Genomic DNA, 24,359 nt, shown 5'->3' with positions numbered 1-24,359 from the left:
TTTGATGAGAAACACCCACCTAAGGCCTTAACATACACACACATCCAAGGAACTGCGCCTGAGACCAGACCTCTTGACAGGTTTGAGACAAAATCCTTTCTGCTGTTGTTAGAACCCAATTGCTTTGTGCTTAAATAGCCCCCTAAGCAACTTCTGCCATGTCCTGCACAGTGCCAATGCACTAGGGCTCTGCACGGCACACTGAGAAAACAGATGCCCTGTGTGTCAGTCAGGCTTCCTCAGCCTCCTGTAGCGGGTTCAGACTCCCTTTACCCTGTAGCAGAGCTCTGAGGTCAGCTACACCACAGCACGGGTACTGTGTGGCCTCGGTCCAGCTCAAAAAGAAAGCAGCAATACAGATCACCCAAACAACCCCCAGCTCCAGTGTGGAAGACGTGATCTGCTTCTTGGTTTAACTCCCTCAAATCTAGAGGTTGCTGTCTTGGATAAAATTGGTTGCGATTTCATCGGAGAGCTCCATGAGACCTGTCAGAGTAAGGGGTGGTGTCCACAGGGCTGCCCGACCTCCCCATTGTGCAGGGGAGGTGGTACACAAGGAGACAAGGCAGACACAAATGCACGTGGTTTCTGCAAGCCCACAGCCTGCCTGGTGTCTCACTGACTCCGACTGTCCCTGCAGCTCCTCCCTTGCTCTCCTTCTCTACCGGAGCTGTTGAACCATTTCTGGCCTACAGCTACATGAACCTACGGTTACCCCTCCACAGGCCGTGCAATTTCCACTCACCATCCTCCTTCCACAGTGGAAGACCACAGACATTCTTGCACATGGCCACAAAGCTGTAGAAGTACTTCTCCAGGTTCTCATCTGTCTTCTTCTCCAGTCGAGAGATGGCTCGGAACTGGGCCCAGTCAAAGATCTTTTTCTCCTGGTCATAGATAACCCCAAAGGAGGAGACAGTGCGGTAGAAATCTGCCTGCTCCCTCCTGGTCCACCTGTGGGGCGGGTAAGAGACATAACACCACTGAGACATGTTCTGGTCTGAGCATAGGCAAGGCACCAGGCAGAGGGGTTCAGAGAGGACTGTCTAGTTACTGCCCACCAGTTCTGGGGGAGCTGCCAGGAGAAGAACATCTCAAACTCAGATCCTCTACATTATGGTGCATAGTGAGGAGAAATGAAGGCCTTGGGACCTCTGGCTCTCAGCTCACTGTTGAAAAAACACTCTGTTGTTTGAAAAAACACTAAGTGCAGCTCCTGGCTGTGCTGCTGATGGGGTGCAGGCTCCAGCAGCTTCTATTAAGGCACAAACCTGTATCTAACCTACTCGCTTCCTGTCACATCAAGTTGTCTCATCACCTCCACGGAAAGGTCAACTCTCAACTCTCTGTACCAGCAATTAGAAAGAAAGGTCCTGCAGACACAGCTCTCATCCAGCCTCTATCAGAGGGAAACTGGGACTTGGGTTTGTTGCCATAAGGGTCCCTGTAGCAAACACCATCCACCCTGCTGACTCCTGTGGACTCCTGGGTGCCAGGGTTGGGTGTCACACTCCCCCCACCCCTGCCACGGAAGGAAAGCAGCTGGGGGGTGTTCAGTTACAGAACTGCTAGAGCACAACTCTCACTCTGAGCTTTCACCTAGTGGCTATCACCCAAAGGAATGATCCAGGGCAGAGATAGTGAAGAGTGCCCTGGACAAATACAGCCCCGAGCAAACAGAGCACAGAGAAACAGGCCACAGAGAACAGACCAGGGCGCAAATTGCAGGGCAAGCGCCAGAGCAGGTCACGGCAGAGAAAGGTGAGTGCTGTGGGCTGAAGAAAGCTTAAAGTCAAATCTCAGTTCCTCTGAATTGTAGCTCTGACGCAGCACCAGCAAGCAGCTGTGACATGTCAAGGGAGAGCAGACAGGGTGACAGCATCCACACCACTCCCCATCTGACCAAAATACACCTAGACCAGTACTTCTACCCCTGATTGCAGGGGCTGTGAGCCCTCTGCAGTGATATTTCATTCCAAAAAGGACAATGACAAGAAGAAAGTTTAAAAAAATCAGTGATCCAAATCAAGGAGCACGATGGCAAGTTTGCTGAAAGGCCTCAAATTAAAGGCTGGTGGGAAACTGCCTCGGACACTCCTGTAAGGGGTCCCCCCAAGAAAAAGCCCACCAGGCTGCTGTGGTGTCCACTGCACAACTTCTGATGCCCCCACTTTCAAGAAGGGATGGTACATCTGGAAGAAGTCCAGAGGAAGGAGAAGAGGGAAGATGAGTGGCTGGAGCAGCTGCCATACAAAGAGGCCATGGACAGAAAGCAGAGGGCAGATACCAAGTGGTTGTGTGTGTTCCTGCAGCAGGGGCAGGTTCACAGGAGACAAAGGCACGGAGGAGTGCTGAGCACGGAGAGCCCCTGTGGCCTGAGGCTGTGCACTGGGGACTGGCAGCGATGGAAGCAGCATCACCCTGCCACAAACCCTCCCCCGTTTCAGCAGAAAGCCACTCACGGTGCCAGGATGGTCCCACCATCCTGCCACTTACTGGGATGCAAAAGAAACGGGAACACACTGCAGCCAGGATATGCCACCGCTGGGCTCCCGAGGCCAGGGAAGGGAGGCTAACACAGCGGTGTGAGAGCCCCGAGGGTCCGAAAGGCTGCGCACGCGGGCTGTGACAGCGCTCCTCCATCACCTCCACACTGCTCTGCAGCACCCGTTCTGCTGCAGCTGGGGAGCATTCCCTGGCCCAGCAGACGCTGGATTTGACCCTGAAGAGCTGTCCCCTTTTTTCCTTTCATCGAGTCACCATCTGCTACCCACAAACTACAGTGGAGGCTGCTCCCCAGCCAGGCTGGCTGCCAGAGCCACAAGGATCCCTCAGGGCTGGGAGCGGCATGCCCCAGCCAGCAAGGGCCCATGGGCCTGTCACAGGCGCAGCGTGGTGACATCCACTGCGTCAATCCAGGGGCACAAGCACTTCAGTTGGCCTAAATCAGCTCTGGAAAGGACTCTCTGCTGCGTTACCTTTTCTGCATTTCTTTGTTCACCGAGTCCATCTCAGAGGCTCTCCTGAACATCTCGTCCTGCAGCCAGTATCCATGGTTACCAGGCACAAGCATCTCTGCCCGGGGAGGCAGCTCTTTGCGGTTGCACCGCTGGTAGACGGTGACAAGCCTCCGCAGTCTGGCTGTGAGGGCAGATGAGACAGGCCAGCAGGATCTGTCTGAGTCGGAGCCATCCTGGGCTTCAAACATCAGCAAGGACATTAGTATTTAATGCACACTCAAAGCCACAGGTTCCCGCATTCCTCAGGCTGGCTCTGAGAGCTCCCTCCAGCCTTCCTCCTCCCACAGGGGACACCAGGAATCAGTCATGAGTGGGTGTGTCAATGAGTGAGTGTCAATGGCTGTGGTGACCATCCCTGGTTCTCTGCACCCCGAAAGCTGCTGTCTTACAGCCTCACCACGTCTGAACTTCCTTCAGAGAGAGCCCAGAGTAGGCATGAGAGCTCTGGGCTAGGCCACACGTGGGAGAGGACTGCAGCTCGCTGCTTAGGGCAAGGCCAGCCAGCCAGCATCTGCCAGCACTGCCTGCTGCAGAGACCCTGCATACTCATCTCATGCAGGCAACTGCAAGGACAAGGGCAGGCTAATGGCTTCTAGTCACCCCTGGCTGACTTTGGCTGGAAACACTTTCTTAGGACCCTGGCTGCCCTGCCGCAGGGCCCATCCCTGAGTCACACATGGCTCTGCAGAGGAGGGCCCATGACAGGAGCCTTGCCCAGGTTACACTACACAGAGCAGCACATCCCCTCCTCCCACGGGGTGTCCCTCCCACCCAGCAGTGCCTCAGCGCTCCAGCTGCGCCGTGTCAGCCCCCAGGAAGCCATGCGCCACGCGGTGGGAGATACGACCTCACCTGCTGCTGGCTCGTCCCGCTTCTCACCGGCTTCGCCCACCCCAGCAGCCATGATGTCCTGCAGAAGGAAACCATCAGAGTCCTGCACAGAACTCCCCGTACCTGCAGCCCACCCAGCACTGGCAGGGTAGGGGGTTGCAGGACGGGCAGGGCCTCATGTCCTGGGGGCTGCGGTTGCTGGCTGCCCTCAGCACAGGGGATCAGAGCAGCAGGGACAGGGCAGGTGACAGCTCCAAGGGGCAGTGCAGTCCCTTTTGGGCCTAGAGGGGAGGTCCGCCACAGTGACACAGGCTGTAGTGCCATGGTCCAGGACAGTAGCAGGGCAACAGTCTCTGTGCTCAAACAAACCCTTCACCCTCCCATGCTCCCTCTCTCTTCCTCTGCTCCAGGGCCATTTCTTTTGGGATGCCCCCTACTCCTCTGCCAGGGCCCCCTGTGGCTCCTGAAGCCAGAACCTGTAGCTGTCAGCAGCCCTCAATCCCCCTCAGCTCCCCACAAGGTGGATGCTGCCCAGGTCTGCAGGAAACACACAGAGGCAACGGCAGAAGCTGTGCTCCCGTGAGCAGGGATGAGGCAGAGAGCACGGCACAGAGCCTGTGCGCGGCATGGCAAAGCCAGCACAGAGCAGGGTCACTGCCAACGCTGGTTCCCTGGTGCCCCGCACAGCGCAGACGGAGCCAGGCCTGCAGTGCAGGGTGGGAGGGCAGGCCTGGCAGGAGCAGACGTGCATCGATCATCATGAATCCCACTCACCTCTTGCTTTGGCAGCCCCTCCAGCTTTTCTCCACCACTCTCTTCCTTTTCCAAACTGCCCCTGAGGAAGAGAGTGAATTAATCCCTGGTAGCAGAAGCAGCACAGCCCCCTTGGCTGTGCCAGTTGTTGGCAGGAGGGAGCAGAGAATTGGTGCTCATGTCATCCCTCTGCCTTATACTGGGGAGTCAGCTCCCCTCTGTCTTCCCCCTGCCCACTGTGCTCAGATGCATGGTCTGCTTCCTCCTCCCTGCACACAGCTCACCCCATAGCACTGCCCCGCTGCTACCATGGCCCCCAGGAGTGAGCCAGACAGCCTCTGAGAGCTTGACTCCATCCCCTGCCCACCTTTCGGCAGTGTCCTGGGCCCCGTCGCTGACGCCCTGCTCGGCAGAGAGCAGCTTCTCATCCGGCATGCCCACCTTCTCCAGAAAGCACAGCGCCGGGTCCGCCCGCATGGCATTGTACCGCTCGTAACCTGCCAACCGCCACAGGCCATCAGAATGGAGAAAGATGGTACAAAGCCAGGCCTGAGCCTGGTTCAGGTGAACCTCCTGCTCTGTGGGACACAGCTCCCCACCCGGCTCTCACTCTGTGCTGCTGTGAGAGCACTTCTCACCCCCAGAAATTCAGAACACTTTCCCAAAAGCTGCTAATTGCTCTGCAGCCTCTGGGCAGTAGGCAAAGAGGAAGGTCAGCCTTTCCATCCCAGCAGTCAGCCCTGCCCAGCAGGCAGCACAGCACCCACAGAACTGTGACCAGGACCCACGGCAGGTTGCAGCTGGGTCCAAACAGCTCCTGGAAGCCACAGGCGGACTTCAGGACAAGGCTGGGGATGCAGGAAAGGTTCTGTGCCTTTCTCCTCACCCTCACATGGAAAATGTGCACTACTCCTGGCAAACCAGAAGAGTCTGCCATGAGACCAGGCACGGCCACCCTGGGCACTGCCTGCCCCACCACCTGAACGAGCTGGCAGCACCGCAGCTGCCAGTGCCTGGGCAGAGCTGCCTTGGCCCTGGGGGGCTGCAGTGTGTGGCCACAGCCTTGCCCCTCCCACTGACGGGACATTCCCTCCAGGTACCAGAGCTCTGGCCAGGTGCTCCACTTCAGTCCCCCTCACACCCCAGCAGCCGCCGGACAAGATGGGTACACACCGTGCTTGAAGACACCGATGAGCAGGGATTTATCGGCCTCAGCATTCCACCAGTCCACTGGGATCTCCACGTAGTCAATGTCCGGCAGCAGCACGTCCAGCTCCCTGTGGCAGACAACGTATGAACACCCTTCTCCCAGCCTCACTAGACACTGGAGCGCACTGGGCATTGCTGGGCAGGGGCAGGGGGAATCAGGAGCCATCACTCGCTGGCCTGGGGACAGCTAATGAACGCAAGGCTGGCCCGGGGCCCTGCCACACGTGGCTCCCCGGCCTCAGAGAGCTGGAGCCTTGGCTCCACCACAACCCACTGCCTTCCCCAGCCTTTCTCCAGAGGAGCGGAGGCTGCAAAGCCCCTCTCCCCTCCCACCCGAGCAACAGCAGAGGACTGGAGATCTTATCTGATCTGAACAGCATCTCTTGGAGGAAACCACATCAAACCTACCAGCCCAAAAACAATAACAGTGTGTCTGGCGGGGTGGGCTGCAACGTCCCCTCCATACAGACTCATGCCAATGGAGCTGTGCTGGGGAAGGCAGGAGCCCCTACTCTAGGAAATTAAGCCTGCCATATCACCTGGCATTCTCTCTGAAGCACCGAGAGCAGAGTCTTTGCAAGAAGGTCAGGAGCTGGCAGGCTGCAAGCTCAGAGGCATTAACAGAGCCTGGTCAGCCCCCTTGTCCTCAGGGCTGGGAAGGGACTGCAGGCCACAGCGATGGGGCATGCTCTGCTCCGAGGCCTGGCCCTGAGAACCTGGCAGGGTCTCTGTGGGCTCCCACTTTGGATTAAAGGCCAATTTGTCAGGCAGCATGTAGAGACATTTTCCTGCAGGCTGCGGGGTGTCCCCAAGGGTCCTCACCACCCCCCAGGCTGGCACTGCAACCTCAGAGCTGCCTCATCATGGCTGCCACGGCCCCTGCTCAGGCAGAGCTGCCATCTAAGGATCTGACCACAGGGTCTGACTTGCCCGGAGCCATGGTGAGCTCAGATGTGGCTGGGCTGGGTGGCTGTGGCAGGGCTCAAGTGCCACCACCACCTCCCCAAGAAGTAGCGCGGGGGTTCACCATAAGGTCCCTACCTGGCGGGGGTCCCCTCGAAGGCTTTGTCCGCAGCCTCCCCCAGCACTTCAGCCTTCAGGTAGTAGAGCATTCGTACCCGCAGCAGAACCCTGTCTCGGAGCAGCAGAGAGGAACACACGCTAGCACACAGATGCCAGCCTAACGCTTGGCTCAACAGCCCTTGCCAGAGCATTTACAGGGGGCCACTCTGAGGGTCAGCAAGGCCAGGGAAACCCCCCATGTGGGAGGACCCCCCTTCTCAAAGCAGGACAGGCACCAGCCATGTGGTGTCACACCACAGTGCCCAGCGCTGCAACCTGGTGGGGCCCCGAGGCCAAAGGCTTGCTGCTCCGGACCCAGCTCCCATTACCTGGAGGAGCATCTGAGAGCAGTCCAGCAGTTGGAGCACAGTGATACTGCACTGGCCGTGAGCCCTCTGCATCTCCCTCTAATCCCTCCCACGCTAAAGGCCCTCAGCCCACGGTCTCCAGGAGCCAGCGTGTGCTCCCGCTCTCACTTGTTACAGTGCTGTTTGAGGTGCTTCTTGTAGCTGTCATCATGCAGGACGACCTCGGGGTTGCAGGTGGCAAGCCAGTCCGCATTCTTTATCTCAGGAAGCAGCATCTGGTTCTTCGTCTTCTTCCCCTTCCTGCCCCTGGGAACTGGAGCTGACAAGCCTGTAAGAGCAAGTGGCAGACAGTGAGCACCAGGGGCACCACGGGCCAGGCTGGGCACCGCCACAAGGCACCTCTGGTGCCCAGGCAGGGCAGCAGAGCTGGGAGGCTGGAGGAGGCTGTGCAAAGCTCCTCGCTGCAGGTCTGTGAGCCAGGGTGGGGGAAGTACACAGGGTAAACAGAGCATGGGAGCCTCCGTCTCCAGGAAAAGCTTGGGCATCACCACAGAAACTGAATTGCTGTGAGTTCTCAGAGAAACGGTGAGCCCAATGGATCGCTCACTGATGTATAAAAAGCACAGAAAGGACCTTGGTCCTGGGCACGGCTCTTAAGAGCCTTACCTAGATACTACAGCCAACTCTGACATTCACCCTGCGGGGACAACACAGTGATTTGGGACAAGAGTTCAAACAAGCAGCTCCTAAATGATCAAAGACCAGAAAACAATCCTGATGATCTGATCTGTAAGTGTTGCTTCCTTTTCTGTGCATCAGGAGGAGGGCTGCGTGGAAACCAGAGCACTGCAAGGGGCATTTACACTTGGCAAAGATACTGAGGTGAAAAGGAACACAGTCACATCTGGCTGACAAAGATAAAATGAAATCCAGTGGCTGGGGTTGAAAATTAAACACATTTTCCACCTTGAAATAAGATGCGAGTTCACAGCAGTGTAGAAACAACTCCTGGTTGGGTCACTATTGTTTGGAGTCTTCCAAGACGGATGAGCTGCCTTCCCGGGCAGCCACTTCTGAGGCAGGGTCCTGTCTATGGGTTTGAAGGGGAAAGAAGGGCTTCAGCAGTTCCGTCCCATCTGTCCAGTCTTGTGACACCAGGGAAGAAGAAGAGAGCATAGCTATGTCCTCAGCACCTGCATAAAGTCTGCAGCTCCATGACAGGACAAGGGCTCCAGCTCAGGTGGCTGCAGTGAGCACCAGGGCTCCTGTCTCCAGCAGCAAACTGGCCTGACGAAGTCTGGGCAAATGCTGCTTCCTCAGCAGCCTGGTCTCTGCTAGGACAGAAGGCAGGATGGGGCTGGATCTGAGCAGAGCCCTGAGCTGGGCTGCCCGCTGGCTCTGCTTACGCCTCACAGTCACAAGGATATGGGACTGAGAAGGAACAGCCTCAGGATGCACTAGCAAGGGCTGGAGGTTGCTGTTGCTTTCTGCACATCAGGGGCGCCTGGAGCATGTCTCACCTGGCCAGCTCTCCGCAAACACGAGTGGCACCTCAGGCTCCTTGGTGGGCCACAGCGGCAGCTGCCGCGTGGCTGCTCCACACTGGAGGGTTCTGCTGTCCTCCAGCTCCTGAGGTCAGGCTACATGGCTTCATTGTTCCTCTGGCCAAGATCACATGGAGGTTTCACAGGTGGGAAAAGCCATTCTGAAGAGCTGATGGAGAAGTTCCTGGTTGCTTCCTTCTGCTAAACACCCAACTTTAGTGCTGCTCTTGCACTAAATCATTCCTGACCTTCCACTGAAACCGCAGTTTGCTTGTTACCTGGCATTATCTAAATCAAGCCCGTTCGTATCACCCAATTTGTTTCTTACTCTTGCTCTGCTCCCCACAGGGCTCTTGAGTCCCATCCCAGCACTGCTCTGTCAGAGTGGCTCACATTGTTGGAGGTGATTGGAGTAACTTTAGGAAGCCACTGATGGCCACACGCTCGGACCTCACACTGCAAAGCCAGTCGGACACGTCCAGACAGAAGGAAATGGTGATGTCAGGTTTTAAGCACCAAGTAACACGCAGCACACTCCCGGGGCTCAGCAACAGCACCACTCCAGAACAGCCTTCTCTGTGCTCCACCACCTCAAAACAGGAGCCCCAGATTTCAGCCTGGCTTCCTGATGCCAAAATCAGGCTGGAACGTCCCTGTCTCCTCACTACTCACCTTGCGCACAGACCACAAGCGCATAAGCAGCTCACAGCTGTGGGGCTCTGACCACCCCAAGGGAGCCATGGTCTCCCTCAGCCAGCCCTCCCAGCCCCGCAACTCACCTGTCCTGAAAGACGCAGGATGCAGGCGCTGTGCTGCTGCGTCAGTCCTCTGACACGGAACGGGCAGTGACCACATGTCCCAGGCCACAACCCTCCAGTTGATCCAAGGAGCCAGCACCAGCTCTGTCTTCATATCATTAAAGACAAAAGCCACTGTGGCTGCACAACAGTTTCGTGGTGGGGTCTATTTGCTGTGCTGCTCCAGCCCCAAGGGATGCCTACAGAGCAGATGCTGCACTGCAGGCAGGGGGGAATCTGCAGCACTCCACTGCACAGGCAGAGCCAGAGCCAGCGGAGAGCAGGGCTGGGGAAGACTCTAGGTGGCCTCTCTGTGAAGCTGAGGATACACTGGAAACCTCCACCCAACAGAATACAGATGCAATTACAAACTGGACGTGTGGTGTGACATGTGGATCTCACACACACTAGAAAATAAGTGTATGAATCCTCTGAACAGGGAGGGCAGAGCCAAACCTGAGATAAAGGGTCCTGCTAGATGGAGTGAGATAAGGCAGCATCATCTGGGTAGGATTCTGCACTGCAAAAGTTTCAGGAGAAACCAACACCACACCTCCACCCATCAGGGCAGGCACTGCAGACCAGTATGTCTGGGACAAGAACCATGATGAGAGGAGACACAAGCTGGGGTGCACTTCCCCTGCAGCCATGAGCGCCGTGCCTGGTGGGCTCAGCTGTGGGTATCAGGGCCGAGGCTGCCAACAGGCACAGGTAGGGTCCCTGCACAACGATCCACGCTGTGTCCTGCAACACCCTGAGAACAGCCAGGCACATCTACACTCTGAGTGGAATAAGCACTCTCACACCTATCACACCCAATGTGTTCATACAGTCACCAGCGCCCCACGAGCTCATTGCCCGGGGTGTCTCCCCGTGTGGGGGAACCCTGACAGTATTCACAGGCCAGAGAAAACTGAGCAACACCCACTTGAGAATAGGATGGCATCTCTGCTCCCCCCACATGGCTGTCTCTGCGCCAGCCATGGCACTGGGAGCCAGGAAACAGATGCCCCCACCCAGCCAGGCCCTACGCTGTCTCTGAGGGTCAGCGTGGAGGTCAGTCGCACAGCAGCCACCTTCTCTGAGCAGAGAGTCGCGGTGCTCAAGCACAACTGCTCGCTGGCTGCTTCAGTCAGCTCTGCTTTGAACTCTGCAGCCTCAGTCCCACAGGATGGCACAGCGGTGACAGATACAGGTGCAATGGCAGAGAGAACACGCAATACCTGAGTGATTCTGCAGAGCCTGGTTCTGGCCATCCTTTGTCGGTGTGATGAGATCCCAGATAAAACTCTTAATCTTCTCATCCCCCTTGTAGTGTTTGACGCAATAGACCAGCAAGGCCCGACAAATCATCTCCATGTCCTTCTCATTCAGGTGCCACTTGAACCGCCCGTGGGTCAGGATATCTTTCCACCGTCCCCAGCTGGAACAGCAGGAACACAGACAGAGTAAACACCCCTGTGCAACTAGAGACCTCGCTGGCACGTCTCTCCAGGAGCTCACTCAGGGGCACAGCCCTGCCAGCTCCCCTGCACAGGGGACTTGTGCCCCTACATTACGGGAGCAGAGAGCAGGAGAGGTTTGCCCAGGACTCTTCAGTCCTGGGAGGGCGGAGGCCGGAGCAGACTGGAAGCACCGACTGCCAGCTAATGCTTTGCCCCCCTAACTCTCCTTCCATCCCAAATGTTCACTTCAAGCCCAGGTCCCACCAGGGAGGTCACTGCTGGAAGGAGGGGACACTGTAAGCAGGATGGACATGAAGTGGCTGGGGCAGCCAGTGGCCCGTGTGTGCACTAGGGCAGCTGGAGGCTGTGGCTGTGCTCTCTGGGAGGGGGCAAGACTCACCCAAATATGAGCAGGTTCTTCTCCACGCGAAAGCACTCAGCCCGCAGGTACCGCCGCGTCTTCTCGTTGAAGCGCCGTGAGCGCGTGGGTCGCTCATCTGAGTCACTGTCCAGCTCGGAGAATTCCATCAGCTCGTCCTCTTCGAAGGAGTTGTAGTGTTTGGTTTGCTTCCGCACCCGGGGCCTGTCGATGACCAGGCTCTCCTACGAGACAGAGAGAACACGCTCAGCTATGGGCAGAAACATCAAGGCACAGTACATCCTCTTCTCCGCGCTGCCTCCCGCTCTGCTCACGCCTCTGGTTCCTGGCTCACCAGCCCCATGGCTAGACATCACCTTCCCACTGGGATACCTGCTCCAAAGTAACCTGCATGTGGCTCTGTCCACACACACAAGACAATTCCTGGCCAGCACAAAATTCAGCCTGAATGATGTCAGGCTGAAAATCGGGCCCTCTGGGTTCAAACTGCTGACAACCAGCAGCTGATTCAGCTCTGAATCACACTTGGCCCTCCCAGAACTGCCTGTGCTGAGCACTGTTCTGGAGGCGGTGTAATTTCTGTGTTGGGAGGAATAGGTGGGCTGGAAGAGGAAAGGCAGCTTCCAAAAAGGTGCAGGAGGGAGCAATATGAAATTAAATAGCACGTACCTGCCTCCTCTCCTTCCCCCCACCCTGTTGAATAAATCTGTGTCATCTAAATCCGCCTGGATTTCAAGCATGTGGGACACAGACCCCCATATTCTCCCTCTCCCATTCTCCCTGCTAGAGTGGTGAGCTCTGCAGAGCTGCAGGGCCTTCCCCTTGCTGCTGTATAACACCACCTCTCCAGTGTTGCTGCCTTCGATGGAATTTCGGCAGGCCCTGGGGCCACACAAGCCGGGCACAGCACCCTGCACTCGATGGAGGGGCCAGGAGGAGAGGCCCGGTTCGCAGCTGAGCCCACGAGCTCAGCAGAGCAAGCAGAGAGATGGGACGCCCCTGGTCACTCCTGCCTTCCACAGGAGTCACCCACCCTCCCAGCTCCATCTCGGCGCTCAGCTAGAGAGCTCCTTCCGTGGGCAGAGGACAGGGATGCTGCCCCCAGGAGATGTTCCCCAGAGTGTGTGGGGAACGCCCGGCAGCTCTGCTAACCAGGCCCGGAGAAGGCAAGCACCGGCTCACCACAGCTCCAGCTGCCATGTTTGCTCATGGTGGCTGCTGGGAAGGAGCCAGTTTGCCAGTGATGGCAAGAGGGGAGACCCCAGGAGCATCCATTTACAGTCCCCTCACTTGGACATGGCGACAGGCCTGCCAGATCCACCTGGCTTTTACTCCTTGTTCCCATACCTGAGGGCAGGATGCAAACACTGACAGAGGAAGGAGTGGCACAATTCAAACCTGTCCCCACTTGCTCCATCAGGCCAGGAGAACCCTTGGGCAGCTCCCTTCATCCTTGTTCACGTTCAGCTTTTAGAGAGATTTGTTTCCCAAGCAATGCCTGGTTATTGAGCCTGACCCACATGGTCTTCAAACAACCCCCCAAGGCTTGGGTGTGAACATGGTTAGCGTTCAGTTGGGTACAGAAAATATCCAACAGGCAGCATGAGGGAGCATTTGACACTGTAAGAGCAGGGGAAAGTACCAAAGGAGCTGCCCAAGCTGGAGCTCCTCTCACAACACCCCTTACACTGTCAGGGCCAAACCCACCTGGGCCGGATGACCTCCCTTGCACCCTCCTGCTCAGAGATGAGAAGTTGAGCAAGAGGGAGCATTTGCAGACACCATGCAGGGCTGTGCCCACCCCCTGAGGCACTGAGCCCCTGGCAGCCCCTTCCCCAGCCTGCTCTAACCTAGGACAGAGCTCTGAGACTCAAACCAGACCAAGAACCCTCACACAGCCATGCTCTGACAAACCCAGTGCCACAGCCACGATATTCAACCTCCCTGCAACCTGCCTTTGTTTGTGAGCACAAGTGAGGTGGGGAAGTAGCACAGCATCTCAGCCCTCACAGTACTGGTGTGTTCACCAGAAGGAGACACTTCTTTTGCAAAGATGTGCTGCCTTCCAGCCAGCCCTCCCTGCCTGCTCCAGCCCAGGCAGTCCACTGCTCCCACCACAGCATCACAGCCCAGTGCTTGCTCAGCGAGGGCCCCCAGTTCCAGGGGTGTCCTCACATCCACAAAGCTGGTGAGATGCTGGGACATGAGGGTGCCATGGTGCCTGACACAAGCCTCTTGACCAGCAGTCCATCATGCCACCACACCTCCTCAAAATCCTCCCATGCTGCTTCTGGAACCCACACGTTATGAATAAATCACAGCAGAGAAGTGTGGTTATTATGGTTATTACTTTGGCATTAAACAGGACCATGTGACACACGACCAATTACAGGGACCTGCCTGCTCTGACGTTACCTGCTCCCCACCAGCCTCAACTAATTGCAAGTCCACTTTGTTTCTAGGTCACTAAATGGCTGGACTTGCTGTTTGTTGAAGGCTCCCTGAACAGGCCCACAGGTGCTGCGGCCCTGCAAAGGGCCTGGAGGGCCACATGGGGAGAGGAGAGGGAGCCCGGGCCAGTGGGTACAGCTGCCTCTCTGCCCGCTGTGGGGAGAGCTGAGGCACCCTGTGGAGCTTCTCCAGGACAAACACCACCTCCTTAGCCATTGAGACCTGGGGTGGTGGGAGCCAGGGGGCTGCAGTGAAATGAATGTGCCTGTCACTGTGAGCTCCAGCTTGAAGGACTGGAGTATACAAACCCATGTCAGATCACCAGGCCTCCTCCAGAGCTGCCAGGTCAAATGCTCACCTCTGCTCAGTGTGCCAGGGCTCAGTGGACTTGGGTTTGGGCTGGGAAATGGTTACACAGCTTCCCCCAAGCATGGGAAGAGCCTTGCTCACCCCACCAATCCCCAGCCACAGCAAAAGCTGGCACTTGGGCCCCTTTGTGCCCTGCCAGGGCACATGTTAGCTTGGCCCTGGCATGCCTTGAGTTAACAAAAGTCTCTGGGCTTGGTGAGACAGCCAGGGAGCCAGGAGATCAGAGCTGGCACCTGGAGGGCAGCATGGGACTGACCTGGTACTGCTCCACGATGGAGCCCCAGTCTCAGCTGCCCAGGCTGCCAGCACCCAACCTGGCTGGCAGCAGGAGGCACTCCTGCCTGCCTGTGCTGTGGGGAACTCTGGTATAGCTCCGGCTCACACACAGGCAGTCACACCAGTCTGCTGGGTTCACAGGCGCGCCGTTGTGCTGGCTGTTTCACTCTCCTCTTCCCTCACATGCTGCCAGCCCCAACTATTGTCCCTTAACCAGGCTTGGGAGTAGCTGGGAGCATAGACTGAGCACTCTAAAATACCAGGCAGACAGCCCAACATGTGGCTAAAGTAATCAGGGCTTCAGCCAGCACTCATGGGTCAGTCCTCCCTTGCAGTAATTCCTGATGTTCTTCACGAGTCCAGCGCAAGCACACAGCTCCTGCCCAGAGACCAAACCACACAGGGTCAGATCAGCTGTGGGGCGCACGGGCCATGAGCTGGATCCTACCTTTTCGTTCTTGGCGTCTGTATCAAGCTCTGCTATCTTGGCCCACTTTTGCCAGAAGTTGGGGTCATCTAAGGAAATGTCAGTTCTGTTTCCCGATGCTACGAAGCTGGCCTAGGAGTGAAAGAAGAGGAGTGAACAGGATGCAACCCACCATCCAGGTGTGCCCTTCCCCATACAGAGATCCCCAACACATCTGCCTTCAGTGCACAGTCTTGCTGTCATGGGGTGTTACACTCCTTGCTGACACACGCCAGAGGGCTCTTTGTTTGCTTAAGGGAGCTGAACCCCTCTCTTCCGCTGTCTTGCCTGACCTGTTGGAAATGGAGCCTGGGCTATGCCACCTGCAAGAGAAGGGACAGATGGCCTTTGGTGTCCCCAGCAGACATCAGCCATGAGTGTGGCACAGAGCTGGCTCCTTGGGCTCTCTCCTGTGGGGATGTCAGGGCACCAGAGCACCCAGCTCTAGGCACTGTGCAGGCCAGAAGCTGGGTCCCACCACTGCCCTGGGCTTCTCCCTGCAGAGTCAGGTACCACGGCAGCAGAAGACTGAGGCTAGAAACAGAGGTGGGCTCCGCTGAGGGAGGTGCAACTCCTTCCCACACCACCGGCAGTCCAGGTCTCCAACTGCATTTCTGCTCAGCAAAGCACCACACTGAGGCACCACTGGTGTTTGGAAGGGCAAGGGGGGTGATAGACTCCAGATCAAATAAGCTCAACCCATGATCAGCCCAGCTCAGGACTGGATCTCACCCAGGTTTTGAACTCTAGCACCCTTCCCAAGGAGGAGCCTGACCCTGCTCACAACAGCTCTGAGCATGAGGCCATGGAGTGCTGCCTCGGCCAGGAGTCCTCAGCCCATCAGAAGAGCAAGGCCTTCACCCTGCAGTGCCCTGACTGGGACCCAAGAGCAGCTCTGCATCTGTCCACGCCACCGGCCTGGTGACAGAGCACACCCTGGCACTGCCCAGCGCCTGGAGGGCAGACCCTGCTCCGCCTTCTCACCAGCCTGCGCCACCTTCAAAAGGTGAGTGTAAGCTGGCAAGCTGAACCCTCCTGGGCAGCCTCAAGTCACCTGCCCAGGCTGGTGACCATCTCCTCAATTCCTCAATACTCTGCTGACCACCAGTGATATGAGAACACACTGCTGCTGTGCTGGGCACAGTGGGACAGGCAGGAGAGCTTGGCCTCCAGGCAGACATGTCTCCACATGTAAGAGGTCAGAGGCCAGCCCACCATTACTGCCCTGAATGGTCCCAGCGTGTCCCCTACCACCCCAGGGGAGTCCCCATTCCTCCTAAGGGAGCACAACACACCTTGGCAAAGGTGGAGCCCTTCCCCTCAGACTGGATTGTGATGGTCTGTGTCCTGCGCTGGAGGATCTGATCAATGTCTTCCTCACAGAACTTCGATCCTTCATCCTCCTCATCCATGAGAGCACCATAGGCTCCCTTCCGCAGCAGGTCCTCCACCTCCATCTTCGAGAGCTGCTGAACCTGCCCAAAACACGGAGGCATCACCAGTCTGGCCAGCTGCCCTGGGCACTGCACAGCAGGAGGTGGCTTTTCCCTCTGCCCCAGGAGGGCATGCAGAGATGCCCCAAGCCAACCCAGACCTCCTGCTGCTACAGCAAACAGGTCACTTCAAAACACTGCCTCAGAGACTGTCGAGTTTCAGTTCATATCACCCAGACACAAGCACCATGTGTTCCCCAAACCCATGGCAGGGCAGGGACAGCTTGCCAGTCCAAACAGCAGCAACGCCAGTGTGTGGGACTGGGTTTTCCCCCTCCAGAAACTTGCCCAGGTCTCTGCTCCAAAGTGGCAGTGACTTGCAGCAGAAGGAGGAGAGCTCTTCCACAGCACCTCCCACCTAGCCCCACTCTGACAGCCAACCTACCCCGTTGGTGCTGCCCTTGCGGTTGATGTCCTGCAGCACAGCCTTATCCAGACCCAGCTTCAGGCTGGCCTTGTCGAACATCTCCCGCTCATAGGAGTTCCTGGTGATGAGGCGATAGACTTTCACCGCCTTGCTCTGCCCGATCCGGTGGCAGCGAGCTTGAGCCTGGGAGTGCAGAGGGCACGGTGTCAAGCACAGTGAGCCCCATGGGATGGGGACCATGTGGCTTGTGGCACCCTGTGCCAGCACCCCCCACTCACTGACCTGAGCCACAGCCAGCTCCCACCCACCAGAGCACCCTCATCTAGCACCCATGGCTGACCTGGCAGGGCTCTGCCAGCGGGTGCTGGTTAGTGCCAGGCCTGGACAGCTGTGAGGCAGGAACCAGAGACCCCTGCACCCCGGGCAGGGGCACAGGGCTGGGGCTGGATCCTTGGATCTCCACAGAGGTGGGGCACCCAACACTTCACACCCTCCAACACCAGGTAGGGACAAAGTGTGGCTTGGTCTGTGCCCCCCCCCGTGCTTTTAAAGCCACACTATGACCTCCCCGTGCCATGGCTGCTCTGCCTACACCCCTGCTGCTCCCCCAGCACAGCACTCCACTACAGTTGGGTGCTGCTGCCCTTCCCTTCCCAGCTGCCAGGAGTGCTGGAGGCCATCCCGCAGCACCGCTGGTGCCTGGCCTGGCCCAGCCCGTTACCTGGAGGTCATTCTGTGGGTTCCAGTCCGAATCAAAGATGATGCAGGTGTCGGCAGCGGTCAGGTTGATGCCCAGCCCACCCGCCCGCGTGCACAGGAGGAAGACAAAGCGATCCGAGTCAGGCTTGCAGAAGCGGTCGATGGCAGCTTGGCGCAGGTTCCCGCGCACCCGCCCGTCAATGCGCTCATAGGTGTACCTGCTCCGAGAAGGGAAGAGGTGAGAGCAGGGTCACAGCAGGGTCTGAACTGTCAGCAGCTTACAAACTCCTTCTTGCTCCTTCCCCCGGGCTGTGTGTGGGCATGTAGGCAGCCAGGACTTACTGGCAGGACCTGGGCATAGGTGGAGGCTCAAAGCCCACCGGCTTGTGTGCACTGTGGTTGTTCTCAAAAGTCATACCCTTATGATGGTAAAATCATCATGTCCCAAGGCACAGTGCATGGATATGGGGCTCATGGGAACCAGGACCAAGGGAAGGGCCTATTTCCATTTGGTCACTCCTAGGACTGGCCCTGGGCAACACAGGATGGACAGGTCAGAGCTGCCCAGCTTTGGGATCTCTGCACACACCAGCAGTAGCCTGTAACTCGGATCGTTTGGTACAAGGGCACAGAATGACCAAATCCTTATCATGGGCTGTTTCCACTCTGTATCTACAGTGTAGTATGGAGGTGATGTGGAGGACCTGTGGTGAAAGTTGAAGCCTGTACTAACCGCCTCTGAATGAGATAGTCTTCCAGGATGTCGAGGCAGCGCACCATCTGGGAGAAGATGAGCACCTTGTGCCCACCAGCGATCAGCTTGGGAAGCAGCTTATCGATGAGCACCAGCTTCCCGGCCGCCTGGATCATCGCCTGCAGCTGGAAGTCTGGCGCCTCAGGGCTGTGCGTTTTACGGAAGTCTTCCAGGATCTTCTCCTCCGCCCCTGCCAGGTGAGAAGGGACGTGAGCTCTCGGCGAGGCTGGCAGTGTAGCTGCCCCCAGCCTCCCTCCCAGAGCAACAGCAAGCCACCACACCAGGAACAGAAGGCATGCAGTCCATCAGATCTGGGGAGGTTGGCTAGAGATCTCCAGAAGCCCCTCCACTCTTGTGACTCATTCTTCCGGGCTTGCACCAGCTCTTGGCAGAACAAGCCCAGCTGGGATGATAGAGAGGGTCCTGCACCTGAACACCCCCAAACATAGGGAGTCTCACATGACCCTGAGGTGCCCACCCGCAAGCAGCACCTGCTGGGAGCTCGGCTGCCTGTGAAGATAACAAGGCAGATCACTGCATCCCATGCTGGGGTTGGACACACAACCACACCAGCAGCAGGTGGCACAAGGGTCTGAGCTGGCTCCCAAGCTGGGTGAGCTCTGCAGGTAGTGACCAGTGAACGCCGCAGTGAGATCCAACCCCCCATCCTGTGCACAGCCCTCACCGTTGATGAGATACGGGTGATTGCAGCACTTCCGTAGCTCCATCATGGTGTTGATGAGGTTGGGCATATTGTGCTGGTTGGCACCCTTGGAGAGGAAGGAGAAGTTCTTCTCTAGAATGGCCCGGTAGTATTTCTTCTGGATATTGGTCAGCTCCACCTCAATGATGGTCTCCTGCTTAGGTGCGAGATTCTTCTCTACATCATCCTTCAGCCGTCGCAGCATCATGGGCTTCAGGATGGACTGCAGCTTCTTCACCTGCCAGAGCAAGTACAGAGATTCACTGCCCTTCCTGCATGGCAAGCACACAGTGACAACAGCGGAGGGGCCTGCAACGCTAGAGCCTCCCCAGGCTGGAAACCCACTGCAAATGACCCCGAAGCAGCTGCTCTGCTGACAGCCAGTACAATCTCAGTATCTGACTTCCCTGGGGCAGACACATGTGAGTGACCAGCCCTGGGCCATGAACTTCATGCACTTCTGGTGCTAGCAGCCTGCTATAGGAGGAGAGCTGAGAGCTTTGATAGCAGCCGAGATGATGGTTGCTCCATATGCCTGTGTCTGCTCCCTCAGAATGACGATCCCTGGCCAATCTCCACTTAAGCCAGACACTCAAACGGCAGTGAGACAGCCCAGGGGACTGAGCTGCTTTCCATGACCCACGCTCAGGTGGAACTTTGGAGGACAGCTCCCCAGGGGAACCTGACAAGGGCAGCTGACCCACAGACTTGCTGATCTCCTCACTCCCCCTACACTCCTGCTGGTCTCAGGGACAGAGCAGGTGGGAAAGCCAGGCGAGCTGTGCTGCCCAGGCGTGCAAGGGGCAGCAGGGACCCAGGCAGGGAGCAGACCACTGCCCTGGAATGGGCTGGTCTCTCCACAGCAGTGCTGGGAGCTCTGTCACAACTTTGCTTGTCCTGGCATGAGGAGTCCTATTCACTTCCATGAAGCATATGTCTGAGTGCATGCCTGGCTTGGTGACCATGTGTCCCAGTGACCTGTGCTAACAGTCACCAGCATCACTCTTCTAGGTACCTGCTCCTCTGTCTTCAGGTCTCCAAACTCCTCCAGAAAGGCTGTCTCTGAGGGAAACTGCTGTGGCTCCAGGAAATTCAAGAGGCTGAAGAGCTCCTCCACTGAGTTCTGCAGAGGCGTCCCTGTCAGCAGTACCTTGTGCTCCTGGGTAGACACAGAAAACAGGTTGAGGGCCCAGACCCACTAGCTGGGTCCAAGGGGTCCCAAGAGTGCAATGCTCCTTGTCTTTCAGCCTCAGCAGCACTCTGGGTGGCCTGGGGGCACACACACTCCCTGAAGGACTCCCCTGGCCCTGGTGCCAGCCCTCACCCGGGCACTGCCATGCAACACAGTCTCATGGCTCCCAGGTCGCTCCCCAGGACGTGTCCCAGTCCAGCTCTGTGCAGCAACAACAGCCAAAACTGAGAATCCCACACTGCCCCCAGGCTTGCACCCTGCCCTGGCACAAGACCCCCAGGCATGGCTGTGCTGGCACGGATGGGGATGCTGACAGAGCCCAAGCTTCTGTGCACCTGGGGCAGGATGTCTCTCTTCAGGGCTTGGGCAAAACAAGAGGGAACATGGTCCAGAGCCATGTGACACCAAGGGGCATCTGGGACCTGCTGCTAGGGTGAGCATGAACAGGGTGCTCCAAAACCAGCAGCGGAAGGTATGACTGTGTCAGGTGTGCACTGGGAACAAGAAGGAGCTTTTATTAGAGGCTCACCATGCAGGTACATGCGCAATAAAAGGAGAGAGGGGTCCAGACAACCCCACCCAAGACCTGGGCTGTGAGGAAAGGAGTAGATGGCCCCTCAAGGAGAACACACTCACTTCCATGTGCTGACACCACAGGCTCTGGCTTCAGGCACCACTGGGTGCTGCCTCCCAGGCACACCAGCTGCTCTGTCCCAGCAGTGCCAGAGACTGGGGCACTCGCTCAGTGCTCAAGCTAATCCTCCTGCCCAACCTAATGCAGGGAATGTCCCCAAGAGCCACCAGCTATGAAAGAAGGGCAACTGTAAGGTGGGAGAGTCCCACAGGACTTGTACAAAGGAAGGCAATGGTTACAAAGGGGGGCCAGCAGCAACCCTGCTCTACCCCAGGCTGCTCACAACCCAGCAGGGACCTGCTCAAGCCACAAGATCACAGGGAAACAGCAGGGTCTTTGGGAACAGGAGATATAAGACTAATAATTTTCAGAGGCCTGGCCCAGCTACAGATGAGTGTGATGGAAGGTGGGTAGGGCTGGGAGATCCAATAGGCCTGATGGCCCTTGGTCCAGCAAACAGCAGTGCTGCCTTTCCCAGGGCTGGAAAGGAGCTGAATATCCAAATCCATTTCTCAGAGTAGCTCACTGATCCCTTTTTCACTACACACTGTCCTGCACCTCTATCCCTGGCATGGACTGGTCCCAATGTTTGCAGAGCGGTAAGAATCCAGCTTGAATACTGCAGCCCTGTTCATGGCAGGGTACCAGGCACACCACGTCTGGAGGATGCTGAGCACAGGTAAGCAACCGTGTCTGTGTGCTGCAGCGTGCTGCAGCTGAGTGCACACAGATGGGAAGGCACAGGGGGACTTGGCCTGCTGTGGGTTAATATTCCACTTCAGCAAAAAGGAGTTTGTGATGGCTGCAGGGCCCCATCCATCAAAGTGCCCCCCCCGTGACTGGCACTGCTTCAGCAACCCGATGGGTCCTGGATGGTTTTCCCTCTGACAGGGAGCTCTCAGCCCTGGCACTGGCCCTGAGCAGCTGGCAGTGGTACCTGACTGCTAGGCAGGGCCATCCCTGGCCCACCCTGCTCTCACATGAACCTGGGCAGGACATGCTCACCAGGGCCATGAGCTTCAGCCCCTCCAGAAGTTTGCAGTTCCTGTTCTTCAGGCGATGTGCCTCATCAATGACCACGCAGCGCCACTGGATCTTCTTTAGCTCCGGGCAGTCGGCAAGGATCATCTCAAACGTGGTGATAACCACCTGGAACTTGAAGATCCCAGGAAGAGGGTTACCCTAGGGAGACATAAACCATATGCAGCGCTTGACTTCTGCAGGGCAGCAGGACTGTCATACATTCTGCCAACATATCAGTGTTAGCATCTGGCTAGCATCCTAGCTGGGACTTCCCCAGATCCATCTCTCTCAAGCAACAGGCACGTTCCTGCAAGCCTCCTCACTGGCCACCGGCTGTGTCTTTCCAAACCAGACACTGCTTCAGGCCTGGACAAGAACTGAGGCTGGGGCTCTGCTGCATTTTCCCCTTCCTGCATGAGTTGGGCCTGCTCTTCACTCATACACAGTGCACCCTGAGTCCAGGCCAGCAAAGGGGCCTTAAAAGATCACCTTTCCCTCTCCAGATGAACCAAGCTCCACATGAAGCTCAGAGTTTCCCAAGTAAAGGAAGCCAGGGCTGGGGGATGCATCCTGGGAGTGCTGTGTGCGTTAGTCACCTGTGTGTCCCTGTACACCATCTCGTACTGCTGGATCATTTGCCGGCTGATCTGGCTGCCATGGTACACGATGGCATTCATCTCCGTCCAGGTGCGGAACTCCCTCTCCCAGTTGGTGATGGTGGAGAGAGGTGCGATGATAAGGAAGGGGCCATGGATGCCCATCAGGAATATTTCTGAGAGGAAGGTGATTGACTGGATTGTCTTCCCCAGCCCCATCTCGTCAGCTAGGATGCAATTCTTCCTGCAGAGATGGACACGGGCAGGTGAACGTGGCTCCCAGGCAGAAACCACCCTGTCACCAACTCCCTGATGGGACGTCAGGCACATCACCTCCACCCACACCTCTCTGACCCTGCAGCGTGAAGGGTGAGGGGGACATTGGTACACTGATCCAAACCAGTCTGGGTAAGTCAGACCATCCAACTTCTTGCAAGATGATGGACTCAAAGTTAGTGTGAAAGATGCTGTCCTTTGGGTGCATGCTAGCCCATGAAAGATGCATCTGATGGCCAGCTGCAGCAGAGAACATGCATATTCCTGCACTCCTGCCACAGGAATGGGTCACCAGTAGTCTGGTCAACACCAAAAATCAGGTTTATCTTAGACCCACAGCTAAGCCCTACTATCTCCAAGACTCAATAGCATTTACCAGGGAGAAATACTTCTAAAGACTCAGTTGCAAAGCTAAACCAAACCATTTTTCTGGCAGCTGCCTGTCAGGTCCAGCACTGGAAGGTCTCAATGGCTGCTCTGTCAGGGCCCTGTTTGTCAGATCTACCACTCCCATGACTGCACACACCAGGGCCCCATTGCAGCAGGACTCGCCCGGGGAGCACAGCACTCCAGCCCCTCCTCACCTGTTGTACCAGTTGAAGAGCAGCCAGTTCATTCCCTCCAGCTGATACTCCCGCAGCTGGTTGCTGTTCTTATACTCCCGGGACTTCTCCAGTTTCTGCCAGGACTCAGATGCTGGGCGCTCCTAGGAGCAGAGAGCAGGAGCAAGGTCCGTGGAGAGAAGAGGCTAACGCTCAGCAAGGCCAGACCCCGCGTCCAGGGCTGCACATCAGGACAACACTTCAGAACAGTCATTGACAATTGATTCACAGCAAGGTCTTGGCCTCTGGATCCCACCCTCAGCTCCTGCTAACTAACCCATCTGACGGGAGGATATGAGGCTTGCACTGCAGCAGCAGGGACAAGGAGGTCAGCACAGCTGGACCTTGGCAAGACACAGACAGTCCCTGCCTGCCCAGGGCAGCGAGCTGCCAGCCGGGTACGTTACCTCTGGGTACGTTACCATGTGCTTGATCTCTGGGGGGATCTGGAGGGCTTCAAACTCTTTAATCTTCCCTGGGTCGACATCCTCCTCCAGCTCCCAGGTGCTCTCCTCATAGGGCAACGAGCACCACTTCACCAGGTAGTGAGTCACCTCCTGCAGCATGGAGAGACCAGCTCAGAGACAGCGCAGGGCTCAGCCCCAGCATGCAGGCACAGGCTGCAGCTGAGAGCAAGTCACAAAACAGTCACTGACCCTCCATCCACCCCTGTGCCACGGGGCCCCGGGGACAGGGTGCAGGCTGCGCAAGGCTGGGAAGGCCTCAGGGTGCTCAGAGACGACACATGATGCATGCTGTGGGTCTGGACTCCCTGCCAAGCCTCCTCCCCTCCCTCCCTCCACATGGCAAGCAAGCGATGCAGCCACTGACCTCCCCAGTGTCAGGGTCCTTCGTGTGAGCCACCTCCAGAATTCGATCTACCTCCACGTAGTCCGGGTTGAACAAATCCTCATCAGGCTGCAACAGTGAACAGTAAAAGGAGAGTTAAGTTCAAGGTGATTCCAGGGTTAAACAAATGGCAGGCAGGAGTAAACAGCTGCGGGGCATCTGTCTCTAGGATGCTGCTAGCTGTGCACAGCACACCAAGTGCCCTGGATGCAGGTCCCTGACATCTGTCTCTGGGCAGGGAGGATGCAAGAGCCCTGCAGA

The 24,359-nt window shown here is 57.2% G+C and overlaps 1 protein-coding gene across 4 annotated transcripts in view; it reads right to left on the bottom strand.

The window, feature by feature from the left end:
• Nucleotides 1–24,359, bottom strand: part of CHD6 (chromodomain helicase DNA binding protein 6) — a 92,310-nt gene that overhangs the window by 14,009 nt on the left and 53,942 nt on the right. For 2 of the 4 annotated variants that reach the window (XM_074920484.1, XM_074920486.1), the window contains exons 9-30: nucleotides 24,081–24,167; nucleotides 23,657–23,806; nucleotides 23,232–23,353; nucleotides 22,372–22,615; nucleotides 21,758–21,934; nucleotides 19,942–20,085; nucleotides 18,909–19,164; nucleotides 18,203–18,413; nucleotides 17,492–17,687; nucleotides 16,789–16,953; nucleotides 16,206–16,385; nucleotides 14,893–15,003; nucleotides 11,370–11,572; nucleotides 10,748–10,947; nucleotides 7,352–7,511; nucleotides 6,855–6,944; nucleotides 5,778–5,881; nucleotides 4,972–5,101; nucleotides 4,626–4,686; nucleotides 3,873–3,930; nucleotides 2,979–3,198; nucleotides 746–954 (exon numbers count right to left, since the gene is read on the bottom strand). In XM_074920484.1, coding sequence (XP_074776585.1) covers nucleotides 746–954; nucleotides 2,979–3,198; nucleotides 3,873–3,930; nucleotides 4,626–4,686; nucleotides 4,972–5,101; nucleotides 5,778–5,881; nucleotides 6,855–6,944; nucleotides 7,352–7,511; nucleotides 10,748–10,947; nucleotides 11,370–11,572; nucleotides 14,893–15,003; nucleotides 16,206–16,385; nucleotides 16,789–16,953; nucleotides 17,492–17,687; nucleotides 18,203–18,413; nucleotides 18,909–19,164; nucleotides 19,942–20,085; nucleotides 21,758–21,934; nucleotides 22,372–22,615; nucleotides 23,232–23,353; nucleotides 23,657–23,806; nucleotides 24,081–24,167 — 3,478 coding nt within the window. The remainder of the gene's footprint in view (nucleotides 1–745; nucleotides 955–2,978; nucleotides 3,199–3,872; nucleotides 3,931–4,625; nucleotides 4,687–4,971; nucleotides 5,102–5,777; nucleotides 5,882–6,854; nucleotides 6,945–7,351; nucleotides 7,512–10,747; nucleotides 10,948–11,369; nucleotides 11,573–14,892; nucleotides 15,004–16,205; nucleotides 16,386–16,788; nucleotides 16,954–17,491; nucleotides 17,688–18,202; nucleotides 18,414–18,908; nucleotides 19,165–19,941; nucleotides 20,086–21,757; nucleotides 21,935–22,371; nucleotides 22,616–23,231; nucleotides 23,354–23,656; nucleotides 23,807–24,080; nucleotides 24,168–24,359) is intronic. The other 2 variants (XM_074920485.1, XM_074920487.1) reach the window with 1 other exon arrangement.

This window comes from Athene noctua, chromosome 16 (genome assembly GCF_965140245.1).
Source record: "Athene noctua chromosome 16, bAthNoc1.hap1.1, whole genome shotgun sequence".
Taxonomy (NCBI): Eukaryota; Metazoa; Chordata; class Aves; order Strigiformes; family Strigidae; genus Athene; species Athene noctua.
Note: the sequence above shows the minus strand (reverse complement) of the source record. Positions and strands in the feature narration are given on the sequence as shown.